Source organism: Helicoverpa zea, chromosome 12 (assembly GCF_022581195.2).
Source record: "Helicoverpa zea isolate HzStark_Cry1AcR chromosome 12, ilHelZeax1.1, whole genome shotgun sequence".
NCBI lineage: Eukaryota > Metazoa > Arthropoda > Insecta > Lepidoptera > Noctuidae > Helicoverpa > Helicoverpa zea.
Genome location: NC_061463.1, coordinates 12,497,678 through 12,512,715, shown reverse-complemented (window position 1 = coordinate 12,512,715; position 15,038 = coordinate 12,497,678). Strand labels below are relative to the sequence as shown.

The window sequence follows — 15,038 nt, the reverse complement described above, 5'->3', positions numbered from 1 at the left end:
CCACCGTTTCCTTCCGCCAACGAGCGGTTTCGTCCGGGTCCTATGGTAACTATAGCCTCCCTCAATAAATAGGCTGTCTAGCACCAAATAATGTTCCAAATCGGACCAGAAGATTCTCAGATTAGAGCGATGAAGCACTCTTCAGACTTATCATGAAGAGATTGTCGTATACCGCAAGACTGTCCTGTATGTACCACGCGATACACTGATTTACTACACCAGAACTGACCACCAGAGCTCATTACATACACGTGCAGAACAGTGATCAAACCCCCATACGATAGGCATGGGGTCTATAAATCATGGCGTGGCTCACCACAGACTTCGCCAGCAGCCTTGCTAATCACGTATTACGGTGTGGCTAAGTATTAATATGCCTTTTCGTGTAGTGTGGTATGTGATGCAGTCTGTTTAAGATGCAATGTAATAAGAGCTGCTTTTGAACTATGCTAGGGAGATTTCGATGTCATCAAATAAATGTTTTCAGTGGACGGTAAGTAACAGCCGCCGATTTGGGTGCGATCCGTCCGCGAATGGGTTACCTTATTATGACGAATTGTGGTGCTTCTGTCTTATTGAGAGAGATTGGCTTAAAATGCAAGTAATGTTTTCTTTGATTACTCTAAACAGTTTTTGGTATGACTCAAGAATGTGATCCTTCCTAGTTTTAACCCTAAACCGAGGGGGTACAAACATAGTGACCGATCTTGACCACTAAATATTTAAGAGGGCTGCACCGCCCGGGAAAATATTTGCGTTTTAAATAATTCAACGACACGCTTGTGGACACGCTGTATAATATACATGGTGTTTCGTTGGTTGTCAGATTTAGTGAGGCAAGGCTGTTTATAAAGAATATTTTTATCCATATGTGTAAGCTAAATCAGATTTTTTTTTACAAGTTTGTGTTCTAATTGTCTCTCCATTCTTATATCTTCATTAGTCATCTCATCCCAATAAATCTTACAATAGTTATACGCGTATTGGTACTGATTTACAAAACTATGTAATTGCGTTCTATGTTACTGTGGACATTTATAATTACAACCTACAACTATTCAACGTTTGACCCATCACAATACTTCCAGTGGGTGGTCTCCCAGTCTTCATAAGACATAACGGCGCCATATATCGTGACTAAACAAACAAACAAATACTAAATCTCGTTGTATTCGTACAAAGTGCGCAGGCGCAAGTCTCTGGTTCGCTCGCGTGCTTGTGTCAGAGGTCGGCTAACAGTTGTTTCATTCGCTATGCTGTTCCCGCGGCGTCGCCCGCCATTATCGTAATCACGGACGCTTATATTGTTAACTTAATGCTTGCTGCAGCCTTTTGTGATTTTATTGTTAACTATTTTTGAGAGAATTTCTGCCCCAACTATTTTGAATGACGTTTGCAGTTTTTGTATAAACGTGAGATAGAAATTCGATGTGAACTAGAAAACAAACAAAATATTTTAAAACTATTTCCATTTACCTTTATAAACATAAATATTTCCATTATAAAATCTTCAAACAAGAAACGAAGATATAAATACATTCAGGAAGTCGGAGAATGAATGTCCGCTTGGTTATTACTTGTATTTATCATCATAAATGACCATAAGACGGGGAAACAATGGTGTTTTCGTTTACGAGTACACAGAAAAAATAGGAAATAGTTATGATTATTGGCAAGTATTGTGACGAGACAATAACTGGTCATCATGGATGACAGTACCACCTTAGAGAAAAAAAATATCAGGAGCCAAAATATAACAAACGTCAATAATTTGAACCTCCTTCTTTCTGAGAGGTCGGTTAAAAACTGTTTTATGAAGATAACTTTGTAATGTATTAAAGTTAGTTGTATTAGTCATAGATAACTTAATAAATAAAAAATAAATTGATAAAGGTAATACTAGTTTTGAGACATGGCTTTTCAGATTTCTTATTGCAAAATTACAAACATAAACAGTAACAATCATAAAGATCAAGAAATTAGTTAGTAGACAAAGATAACATTCGTAATCATCCCTACTTCATTAGACCCACAAACTTTTCTAGATCAATCCACTTCATTGTTCATGTTTCCGTAATATTCTACTCCTACGCAAGTTTGCAGCAACAATGGCGCCTCCGCCAGTTTTTTCAATGAGCCAAGTTTTTTCCATCAATCAACCCTTTGAAAGTTAAATTAGTCTGGCTCACAAGTGTCCAACTATTAACTATGGGGTTCGAAGCTCCTAACTTGTGTAATCTATACGTTTCTGTGGTAACCGAGATTTGCGATAATCCTCTACGGTTGGAAGTTACCAAGACGGGATCCTGAATTTAGAAACGCTTCGCAGATCTCGCTTAATGTGAAATAATAGTTACATTACAAGAAACTCCTCAATGTAATAAATGGCTATTAAAATTTTAAAAGCTATTATTGAATTCTATGTTTTATAGGTGAACACACATGTTACATCCAGGAATAGTTATTATAGTTATATTGCCTCGTGTCCACTTCAGAGGGGTTTTACGAGTACAGAAAATTGAATTTGTACCATAAACCTTAAAACAATACCATATAGGTCTGCAGTGACCTAACACAGGAGTAATATAAAGTCAAACTCAAGGATAACAGCATAGCATCGCGTCCGCAGTGAAAACTGATTTGCAACAGATCCAACATATTACCATTTAGAACGTCAAACGAAGGATGCATACAAACGTAACCCCATGCCCTTGAAAGCCTATCAGCGCCATGGTAACTGCCGACGATTTTCCACCATGACCACCGAAGCATGCGAGTCAATGACCTACTCACACAACACTTTCATTTCGACTGCCATCCATTACCGGCTACCTTCACTCAGTATACACACATCCCCATACTTACCACGCAATGGACGTGTAAAACAGTGATGTTTCAATTATAAAAGTGGGGGATTTGCAGTGGAGGGGCGCGTTGACATTCTTCTGCGCGGGCGCATTGGTAAGCGGTCGTCGTACGTCGCGAGGCTGTTTTTTGACATTGACAATGCACTGATAATGTGGAGTTTATTGTGTGTTATGGTGGCTGAAGGTTATTTGTGCGCATGCGTAATATAATTACGCAGTAACTCATTATAAAATAAAATTGCTTTAGTGCGCACTATTTTTAGCCGAGTAGGTAGTCACTTTCTCCGGACGGCTTCAAAAAGTACCTAGTACCGAATCGAAATAATAGTATGGTCATGTAACGATGAATCTACTGAATCTTTCCAGTGCACCTTAACTTCTCATAATATGATCCATTGGTGCATTCAACTGTCTTCTAAAGGAAGCAGATGTAATGTTAATAAACACATGGAATTACAACGAAACACATAGTATCCTTTTGTATCGAACATTGTTCACAAAAGGCAGTCATCAATCATACATGACAGCTATAATTACTTGTCTAGAGCCGATCGGCAATACTGCGCACACGCAAGTGGCGACGTAATCGCGTGCGCCGTAATCACAACTTTTCAATTAATTGCTCAACAAAGTTCCTGTTATGCAAAACTTTCATGAAATCAACTGATTGAATTCACTGAAGAAACTTCGCATTTTTTGCTGAAAAATTCTACGAGATTTTTCAGTGTTACCGAAGTGAAAGGAATTCAGTTTTCAGAAGTTTATGTTACCTAACAGCTAGAGGAATAATGATTGATTTTAAAACTGAAAACTGTAAGGAAAAGTTACGTGTTCAATGTTATTTTTTGTTCTCACCTAGTCTGGGTTTTTATAAACCATTTTTGTAGCTGCATAAAAGCAAACTAGACAGATTCTATTGACGTAAGTAAAGGCAAAAACTTAGATTAGTTTCCTCATAACACATTTATATCGTCGGCGACGATATAATTGCTGTTTCATCTTAGATCTATTTAACAAACACGCTTGAAAAAGTATAGGTATCCAATGCCAGATAAAAAGATGTTACTTCATATATCCGTCAGTCAAATATTTCCAAGCATAACTCTATTTTCTAACTAAAGTAGTGTAGAGTGTCTCGAATTACAAAGTATCATAATACCCTAACTAATCAACGACGAGTTCCTCCGCGCTTCGGTTAAATTGATGGGCTGATATTCGAACGTCTTTTGGCAGTCGTTACGAGTCAAAAAGTCTGTCAACTAGTCTTTCGAAAAGGTTGCCCAGTTACCTGTGTTGAGGAAGTTAGATAGGCAGTAGCTCCATGCAAAATACCAATTCCTAATTTCTCTACGTGGTGTAAAACCTTATGCAAGTCATCCTAGTATACCATCTAACATGTCGTACAAATTGGCAAGCAAACCCACAAGCGGAGCCTAGTCGGCAGCACTCGCCTAGCGGTTACACAAGTTCAAGGCAAATGCTTGCCAAACTGGTTCCGACCTCTCCCTCCCTCCCCCCACGCGAGAGGGAGATGGCACATGTTTAGATACCACGGTGGAAGGTTTTCAACTAACTCGTGGTAATTTGATGTAAAGGCTTCAAAGTCTTGGGTTACTGGTCATTAATTAAATGGTTGAAGTGATTAGTTTAGTATCGAGTTATATAGGGAAAGTTAATTCATTGATTCTATCTACGCAACAATGATATGCAGAATTAAAAACACTACAACGTCAACATCACACATATTTATCACCTCGCTTTAAAATTCTATAATACTGAACAAAGTCTCATGTGGTTTCCTCCTAAGACAGTACGATGAAGGCACCGGTAGATTTTAAAATATACTCTTGACAAATCCATGCAAATCGGTAGTAAATTATAAACCATTTTTTTTGACTAACTCTTGGTTCTAAGTCTAAACATCCAATAGTTATAGTCAACTAGATGTAAGCTAGTTTCCGCTAAAGTACCGTGTGTAATCGAGGTATGCCCTCCACATTATAAGGCTATTTAGTGCTCCAGCCTCCGCCCGCGGCCTGCCATTACGCTATCCATTTCTTCCTATTGATTTACAGCCTATACGAGGTTAAGTCTAGGTTAATAAACTGAAAAAATAGCCGTAATTGCCTAAATTCTTAAGAGGAAAAGTCAACACGAAATAGAGTTAGTAACGTATTTATTGAATTAAAATAATTGACAATCAATAACTTATAATTTATCTCCAAGATGAAAACCAAACTAGGAATACAAAATGGCAGACGTTAACAACTAGCTTTTAAATTACATTAGACAAGTATTTAATTTCTGAAGTAGCAAATTGTTACTTGTCAGCATTAAAATATTAATTTAAACATAAGATAGTTGATATTTTAGATCTCAAAAATCGATCATTACCTTCCAGAAGAAACCGAACCAAAGATAAAGCTTTGCATTTAAATCGATGGCGGGGAAGACCCATTTTTGAAGCCAGGTAAATAATCCTAACTAGCAAAAAGATAGTTGCAAAAAAGCACACAAACAACCAAGCTTATTATGTACTTTCATCGATCAGTTACGAAGTCTGAAACGTCAAAAATCTCACTGATATCTGAAAACATCTAGAGGTGCTGAACTCGTAAAAAAGCGCTTACGTTCGCTCGCTCAGGGCGGCGGAGAAAGTGCCTCGATTCGTGTCTATTGTAATTTCGACCGCTTTTTCATAAAAAACCACTCATCGAGGTAAAAGTTTTTCAAGCAAGTTTTTAATTCACTATCTCTGTTAAATGGTTTCGTTCAACACAGTGAGTTTATTGCTACATTCTTTTAGAATTAAAAGCTACTGAGTAAGACAAAGATGTAATTTTTATACAGGAAAAATATTTATAAGACTTCTAGTAAACGCCAATTTTCCAGAAATAGCCACTTTTTTCTAATTCTATGAACCATGAAGTTTTCATTACAAAGCCTACTTTTACCGAGTGAGAGGTATAAAACGACCGTGAAATCAATTAACTTTAAACAGCAAAAAAAATATCAATTGTTAATAAAATAATACTTACTAACCACGTAACCCAAATTCGCCGGATTGCGGTCAACCAACAATGCAACTTGACCACTAAATGCAATTTTGTACTTTATTACTGCGAATTAAAATACAGATTGGTTTGTGCCAATTTAGAAGTTGCGACTCGTATGAAATTTCAGAGTGATCAGCGTTTTGGAGACGGTGTATTGTGTTTATGTAATTAGCACTTTATATCTAAGGTGTTAAGGTGTAATTTGGTTTGTTAGTTTGTGGTGTATTGTGGTAGTGCCGGAAGAGAGCGATTGAGGGACAACGCGTCGTCGAGTCCTCTTCCGCTGGTCAATGTCGGCGACACTCGGGAGTACTCACTACTAGCGATTGTACCGTGACGTCACCTCACTACAACATTACTTACAGAAATACTACTGATACCACAGGCTTTAACAGAGTTTATATTGACCCTTATTTACAGCAGATCATAGGATACAAAATATTAAACAGGTGCTTGACATTTACTTTACATTAAATTACAACCTAGCCGATTTTATAAAGGGGGAATATTCTCAATTTAACAATATTATTTCACGTTTTTGTAATGTAGTAGAGCAAATACCCAAGAATGATATACCAGTAAATTTCTTCAAAGAAATTCTCCGTCTGTACCTTCTGTGTATAACATAAATGTTAGTATTCAGTGTTTGCAAAACTCCGAGTACATTGTACGAATAAACTCAGTATGTCATCTGTAGTCCATTAGACGTAATTTGTGGGTGTATCGGCCTGGAGGCGCGATCGAATATATTTTACTACGAACTACTCATGCAAACATGAGCATGAACAATTTTGAAAAGAATTAATATTAGAATTAAAACATTGATAACTAACTTTTAGCTTCATTAAGAGCCTGGAAAATAAAACTATTCTAGTAGTTTAATAGATGAAAAATCGTCCTACTAAGACTCAGTCCATTTAAGCACGTGTAAAAAGAATGAGTACCAGATAACACGTACAGAATAAATACATTCAGCAATAGAAAGATCACACAATTATAATCATATTCAACAAACCAGTTCTATGGTGATGTTCAAAAAAACCCTATAGGAATAACCTTAGCAAATAGGCCTCTTAAAACAAATCAACACATAGCTGACGTCACGAGGTCAATGACCGTTACCATAGACAACTGTAGTTTATGTCAAAATGACAACAAAATTGCTCCGCACTGCCACCTGAAAGGTAGATCCGTTTGGATTGCATTCTGATTGTGCATTTGACATTTATCGCAGTAGGCAGATTGTCGTGGTAGGTAAGGTGCAATATTTGATGATAATTGAGTCTGCTATGCCTACAAAATGATTTACTTGTTACTTTCCGAATTTACAGACAATTATGCTGTTGTAAACTTATGTTTTTTTTCTGCGATTTCACCATTTCGTGATTGCTTCAAGCGTAATTATTTGACAGGAATAGTTTTTGCAGCGGATCAAATATAAAGACTAATAATACACTATCAGAATCTATAGGAAACTAGGATCAGAATAGAATACGAAAGGTACCTAAATCCTTCAAACATGAAGATCTTACTTTTAAAACGAAAAGTTCTATCACGTAGAAAGTTCTCGAAAATTGAACAGTCGTACTAGAAGACAGACTTACATCCCCGAGTGAACTATCAAAAGCAGCCTGATGGGACATAAAACTACATTTTCGCAAGTAGCACTTAGCACACTGTAGACTAAACCGTCGGCCGATAATTGGCAAAAAATATTTTAATAGATAATCTTGATTCTTATCAAGTTTTCAGTTGTTTTGATACCAGCTAAATACCTGATCTTTGCAATGTGCGTAAAACCATTCATCTTCATGCTTATTTATGAGCCAAAACCAACTATCGGCCAACTAAAAGTATGCGAGTACTCTCAATATTAAAATGTTCTAAAAATATTTTTGATCGATTCTTGGTTGTTCAGTAAATAACTTATTATCGGGAGCGTAGCAAAGTCAATGCAGTGGAAAAGATTTCAACGAGCGCCCGCTTCTCACTTTTTGTACGAAACAGTTTTTATAACAACTATTATAAATTAATAATTATATTCTTATAAATAACGTGGCGTGGCTAAGAAAAAAGTTATAAAATAAAGTCTTCAAAATATAAAGGAAAAATACTGAGTGTTGTTTTTTTAAAGTCAGCGTATGATTCGTCTTAAAGAAATGTAAAAAACTATGGTCACGTTTCGTGATAAGATTTTTTCGTGTGTGATAAGTAAAAAAACTACCCTAACTTTGAGAATTCTTCCGGTATGATAAGACTAAACATATATGTACCATTCTCGTCAAGTAAGTTTGAGTCCTCTTGTAGAAAAGGATGATGGGTAAAATTGGCCGGTATATCCAATGAAAACCATTCGCATATCAAATGATAGCTTATACCCTAAGCTTCATTTTTTGTTATGGGCAAAACCTTCTAAACCACCGGAGAAAGAAGATATAATACCTGATAGCATAGGACAGCCCATGGACTTGAACCACTTCAGTGCGTATGGGAGGGATGTTTAAGTGCATTATTATTGTCAATAATTGTCAGAACGAGTCACAGAAGGTGTCTGTGCCCATTTTTTCCAAGTTTATTGAAAAAAAAAAGATTATTTAGCAGGTAGTATTTACAACGTATGGTGTACATATTCCGCCGTTCTGGTGAGTCTAACCAGCATAACCAATGAAAACCATTTGCATATCAAATGATAGCTTATACCCTAAGCTTTATTTTTTGTTATGGGCAAAACCTTGTAACCCTCCGGAGAACGAAGATATGACACTTGATAGCATAGGACAGCCTATGGACTTCAACCACTTCATTTTGTATGGGAGAGATGTTTAAGTGCATTATATTATTGTCAATAATTGTCAGAACAAGTCACAGAAGGTGTCTGTGCCCATATTTTCCAAGTTTATTGAAAAAAAAAAAACGATTATTTAGCAGGTAGTATTTACAACGTATGGTGTACGTATTCCGCAATTCCGGTGAGTCTAACCGGTATATCCAATAAAAACCATTTGCACATCAAATGATAGCTTATGTCATAAGCTTCATTTTTTATTATGGGCAAAATATTGTAAACCACCGGAGAACGAAGATATGACACTTGATAGCATAGGACAGCCCATGGACTTGAACCACTTCATTTTGTATGAGAGGGCTGTTAAGTGCATTATATTATTGTCAATATCAGTCAGGACGTGTCACAGAAGGTGCATGTGTCCATATTAAAAAAATATTAAAAATATAACAGTTAGTATTCACAACGTAAGGTGTAACTATTCCGCTGTTCCAGTGAGTTTAACCGGCATAATCAATAATATCCATTATTGGTGGAACATTGTTAACCACTGGGGAAAAAAGATATCAGTCCTGTAAGCCTACGACTGCCTATGGAATTAAACTACTTTGGCACGTATGGTATATAAGAAAAACCTATCTTCTTATCTATAATATAAAAATGAATCGTAAAATGTGTTGGTAAGCGCATAACTCAACAACGCCTGGACCAATTTGGCTAATTCTTTTTTGTTGTGTTTGTTATTGTCAGGAGAAGGTTCTTATGAAAAAAAATAGGGTAAAGTAGAGAAGTCAGTTGACGGGAGCGAAGCCGCGGGCAAAAGCTAGTTATTAATAACGTAGCTTTTCCACCACTGAAAGATTTTCCAAATCAGTTCAGTCAAGTTCGTAGCCTATTTAATGCAAATACTTGTCGGGCACAGACATCATCTAATAGCCAGGATATAATACATCTTGCTTTGAAATATAATCCTGTGGAATTAGAGGTGTGCTGGCATTTGTAATAACATCCGTTAAATAGTGAGGAAATACTGTTTTCCCGTGCGAAGCTGGGGTGGGTCGCTACTTTTCTAATAATTCGACAACCCAGGGCCGACTATCCTAGTGCCGCAGAACGAGGAAATGCTATCTCCAATAATGGAAATAATATACGGTGGTAGAAGTAAAAGTTTTTATGTTTTATTTTGCTATTAAAACAATTATGCCTAGTTAAGACCGATTTTAATTGATAGTCTACCCTAGGCTTACTTAAATAAGTGATAAGTTGACGAAAATACATCATACAATGAATTTTTCTACTATGGATTTTATTTTAACAAAAAAAAAATGGTGCAAAAAGTATAACTCTTTTGTGCCCGATTGTACTTATTTCCGGTCGATTCTTGACATGGACTGTTTTATTTCAGTAACTGTAGGGTATAAGCAATAATATAATATACATTAGAACTTTATTGGTTATCAGGCCAGGGTTCATACAAAATTGCCCATCATCCTTTCCGAATAGATATTTGACAAAACAAAACCTTCTCACCAACTGAACTAAGAGAAAATAAATTAACAATAACTTATTTGATTTTTTTCCTCATTCCATAGATTTTAGGCCCCTAATTGAACAGTTATTTAATATTCACAGAAGACAGTAATACAAAAAACACGGCGGTTCAACGAACACAGCCGTACGCCATTCATTCCGCGATCACGTACCATAGACCATTGTCTATGGCTTTGTGATGCAAAGACTCCGTTGTTTTGTGCGACCAACATCGCTAATTATAGAAACTACTAACGTGTTTTATGATGTACGCAAAATTGTATGGAAAATGTCAGAACTTAGGTGTTTTCTACAGCTATATATTTGTTGATAAGGGCATAAAAATATTATATTCTATTTAATAAGTATCTCTGCATTACTAAGAATAACCGATGGAAAAGTAAAGTTTTTTTGCCGAGTCCAATGTTCGAGTACCTTCCTAGAACCATTTTTTGTTGTTTTCGTTATGTGCCAACAAAGTTAATTAGATATTGTACGATTGAAGTAAATACCTACTTAATGTGGACTTGAAAAGAATGACTACCACATTATTCTTAATGTAAACCATTTTGGAAAGAGAGCGGGCGCAAAAAACCCAGAACATCGTGAACACATTTCTGCTACCTATTCAAAAAGCGTTCACGATTTAATTCATTAAGCTAGTTCCTTAGCTCCATTAATATGAATATTAAATAAATAAGAACCAGTTCTTATTCTTGAAGTTATCACAAGAAACAGCTCCGAAGTTTACGAACACAACGGTTTCGTTAAACTTGCTAAGTAGGTTGGCCATCGCGACAAAATATCTCCGACATTCACCGTTAGCCTAGGCATCTTACAATCATTCACGGCCATAAATTACGCCAAATGTGCAAAAAATATTTCACACGGAGTTGGACACAAGACGTTAAAAGTATAAAAACTTTTTGAGAACAAAACTTGTAAAAAAAATCTAAGTTGCGTTTGTAACTTCGCTAGGAGTATTTCGCCAGTGGCTATGTACGACACATTGGAGTATTGTTTCTTGTAAACAGTTATAAGTGGTACTGACCTGATAAGTGTCTGGTGTCGATCTGTGCTGCGGCAGCTACTGCCAGCAGCAGCAGGCAGAACGCCTGCCGGGCGCTCCGCATGTTCACTGCACCACAAACCACATCAACACTTACAAGCACTCACAATAATATCAATAAACTCGCGTTTTATATTAGTTTAGTGGGACGTGAAGAAAGTTTAGTTCGCCTTGGAAAGTTTGGTGACGTGTCGGTGGGTGCCGCGACGACAGACGTGCGTGCGAGGCTAGCGCGGACTTGCGACTGACGCGACACGCGAGCCGGCCGGCAGCGCTCGGGGTGACTAGCTAAACAACACAAATTGCACTCAACTTCATTTTTCTTGAGAATTTTAAAACAAATAAATACCTATAACTTTATCTACTTTTGTACACATTCTTTTATGAAAGGATTATGTTTTTCAAGTAATATTAATAGAGAATTGTATGTTAATGTTTATTTATACACGGCTAACATTCTGCTGAAGATATGCATCAATTAAGTTATTGTTCTTCACCTGAATGATTATGTAGATACCTATTACAGAATGATAAATAAAATAAACATAAACAATAACTTAGCACAGACTGCTGGTTGAGATACCTTTATTTTACCTACTTTCTGAAATAGATATAGCACATGTAAAATTAAGCAAATATCCTTTCAATTTGATCATCAAATAAAACACGACATTAAAATTGAATAACGAGCTCCTGCACCAAATCTCCTCAAATCGCGCGTGTTATTTCAGCGCTAGCAACACTGTGACTCGCACAGGTGGTCGCAGGCACACAGGCACAGGGTTGCAGGTTGCAGGTAGCGGGTTTGTAAACACGGCACGGCGCACACTGGCTGCCCCCGAGGGCTCAGTGCGTGCCAGTCTTAGGTAGCATTGTTCCGATAACAGGGAGATCATAAACCTTTATGGTGTGTTTGTTACAAAAAAAATAAGCTTTTGTTTGTGATTGCTTTACGTGAGATATAATGCCGACTGCCGAGAATAAACTGTTGGTATGTCTGTGTATGCAGAGTATGACGTGTAAGTACTTGCGTGTCCTTTTACTTATTCTAATGAGATAAGCAGGATCCTGTTGCGATTTGAACAGTTTCCATCTTTGGCAGAATGTATTTGCATTTCTAGATTTCAGTTTGCAACATAATAAAAGTGCTAGGTTCTTGAGTTCAACATTCATATCTACAAACTGTTGATCCGTGATTTTTACACTAGTCTACGTGTTTACATTATTTTGGGGAAAGTTTTCAATAGAAGGTAATTCCAAAACTACCTATGATGTGATTCCATCATCAGATCAGTCGAACTTAATAAAGTCTAGTTTTCTGACATACCCAACAGATTTTATATAAAACAATCTTCTACCCAACATAACATACTATCTTTTAACAAAAAGAAAAAGGACGATAAACATAGTAGGTATATGAGTATGTAGTTACAAGCAGACATCACAGCGACCGCCGCCATGCGCGTGCGCGTCCCTATTCGTTTTATCTAGATGAACACCATAATAAGATAATAATGCAAGTTCGTGTCAACACACCATGCAACACACCATCCCATGGTCAAGGCTGATATAGTAAATATTGTTATGGATCGAACTGAATTATCTGCCTAGTCTCTTCCTCCTAACTATGTTGGAGCCGACTGTGAGTCTAACCGGGTGCAGCTGAATACCTACTGGGGCCCGATTCTCCTAAGTTAATAATGTCAAAATCGAATAGAAATCGAATCGCAATATGATCGCAATAGTAGTTTTAACCATATTGGGCATTCTGCTACTAATATAAGACCAATCGTATTCCAACGACATTCGATTGGTTTGCGATTGGTCTGCTATTTTGTTGATTTTGGTCTATACAGTAGTTTGCTCTACAATCATATTGCAATCGTAAATCATATGCAGATAAAATGATTAATTATTGAATGACAGAAAAGGATAAAAACGTTTATTTCAAAGAAAAAATAGTGGAATTCCACTACGCTTCAATCGTAATCGAGTCGTAATTGGATCGCAGTCGAACGTGAATCGTACGACGCTTAAGTAAAATTAGGAAAATCGGGCCCCTGGTATTTTGTGTGGTGCAGAATACCGAAACGTATATTTCCAATTACGGAATTCTCCGTGAGCCAAAGGGGAAAAACTTGAGCTTAAACATAAAATCTAAAAAAAATCTTATATGGAAAATAGTAAAGCCAAGCAATAAAAATATTTCAATCTATAATAGTTAGCAACGCATCGTCACGATTTTTCAATTAGTAATTACAACATACGTGGAGTAGATAGAGGGAGTACAGAAGGGGGATACCGTACGATCTCCTTTGAAGCGGCATGCCTCCTAGCCGGATCCCCACCATGGGACCTAGACGGGAAAGTCCTCGCGTCACTCTATACATGGCGCGAGGAAGCAGTGCAGCAGGGTGAGTGTCTCGTGCCTCGACAAGGGGGGCGCAGGGCAGAGCTCCGCCAGGTGTTAATGGTAGAATGGGAGCAGCGACTTGCGCGACCCACGGCAGGGCACGCCGTTGTCGCGGCGGTCAGGCCCGTTATGAAGGAGTGGCTGGAGAGAAGCCACGGCGCCCTCAGCTTCCGCCTGACACAGGTTCTTACCGGACATGGGTGTTTCGGAAAGTTTCTGTGTCGCATAAGCCGGGAGCCCACGCCCGAATGCCACCACTGTGGGATCTGCAGTGAGGACTCGGCGCTGCACACGTTGTTGGAATGCCCAGCATGGGTAACGCAGCGCCGTGACCTAGCGGCAGTAGTAGATGCTGCGGGAAGTCTTTCGCTGCCGGCTGTCGTGTCCTGCATGGTCGGCAGCGAAGAAGGGTGGAACGCCGTCGCCTCCTTTTGTGAGGATGTGATGGTTTTAAAGGAGGCGGCGGAAAGGGAGAGAGAAACTGCTTCCTCTCTCCCCACCCGCAGCAGACGTGGTGGGCGTCGCAGGGTGGCTGATCTCGTGTTTACATGGGAATTTATAGGGGATAAGAGGGGGACTACATAAAGGATTGCGTACATAGGAGAGTACGTAATTGGGTGCATAGCAAGGTTCGGCCTTTACTGCAATCGAGTTTGTAACAAATATATAAAAAAAATATTAGTCGAATTGACGTCGATTAAAAATATCGTCCGGCTGTCGGTGAACAAATGTGATAATTCAATGCATATTTAATCGGAATAAGATAAGAAGGAAAACCCGAAATAATAAAAAATAGAAGGAGGATGTAACAAACAAGGTTTCGTTGTTTCTTTCCTCGAAGCAATGTATTTTTATTCGCGTTTACTAAGAATGGAATAGAAAGAAGCTGCGCTTTGTATTACAAGTTGAAGGAAGTTGGTAAGTACCTACATACATATTACTCAAAATTGTTACAATAGCTATGCTATACTATACCTACTGTCATCTTTATTGTTATAATTAGATTAAAATTAAATGTAGGAGTAACAGAAGCAAACATTACTAAAGTACCTATATATCTATCATAATAATCAAGAGGCACCTGATAGTGTAACAAGGAAACGGCTGGTTATTGTGGTAAAAAGGTGCAGGTTCATTCCCGGACGGGTCAACTACACAAAAAAGTACAAATAGAGAACTAGCTGTATTGAAACCAAACTAAGAGCTACCGTATCTGTTTTAATACAAAAAATGCTAAGATACATTTCTTGACTTATTCTGTTGCAGACTGTTGTAGTTTTCCTTGTATGTACCTACATTAGTGGTGCCTGCGTGGTAC

General features: G+C 37.7%; 1 protein-coding gene across 3 annotated transcripts in view; it reads right to left on the bottom strand.

Annotated features, from left to right (window-relative positions):
• LOC124635102 (low-density lipoprotein receptor-related protein 2) overlaps nt 1–11,549 on the bottom strand; it is a 208,897-nt gene extending 197,348 nt beyond the window's left edge. For all 3 annotated transcript variants that reach the window (XM_047170891.1, XM_047170895.1, XM_047170893.1), the window contains exon 1: nt 11,290–11,549. In XM_047170891.1, coding sequence (XP_047026847.1) covers nt 11,290–11,371 — 82 coding nt within the window. In that variant the 5' untranslated portion in view covers nt 11,372–11,549. The remainder of the gene's footprint in view (nt 1–11,289) is intronic.
• Between the last annotated feature and the right edge of the window lie 3,489 nt (nt 11,550–15,038).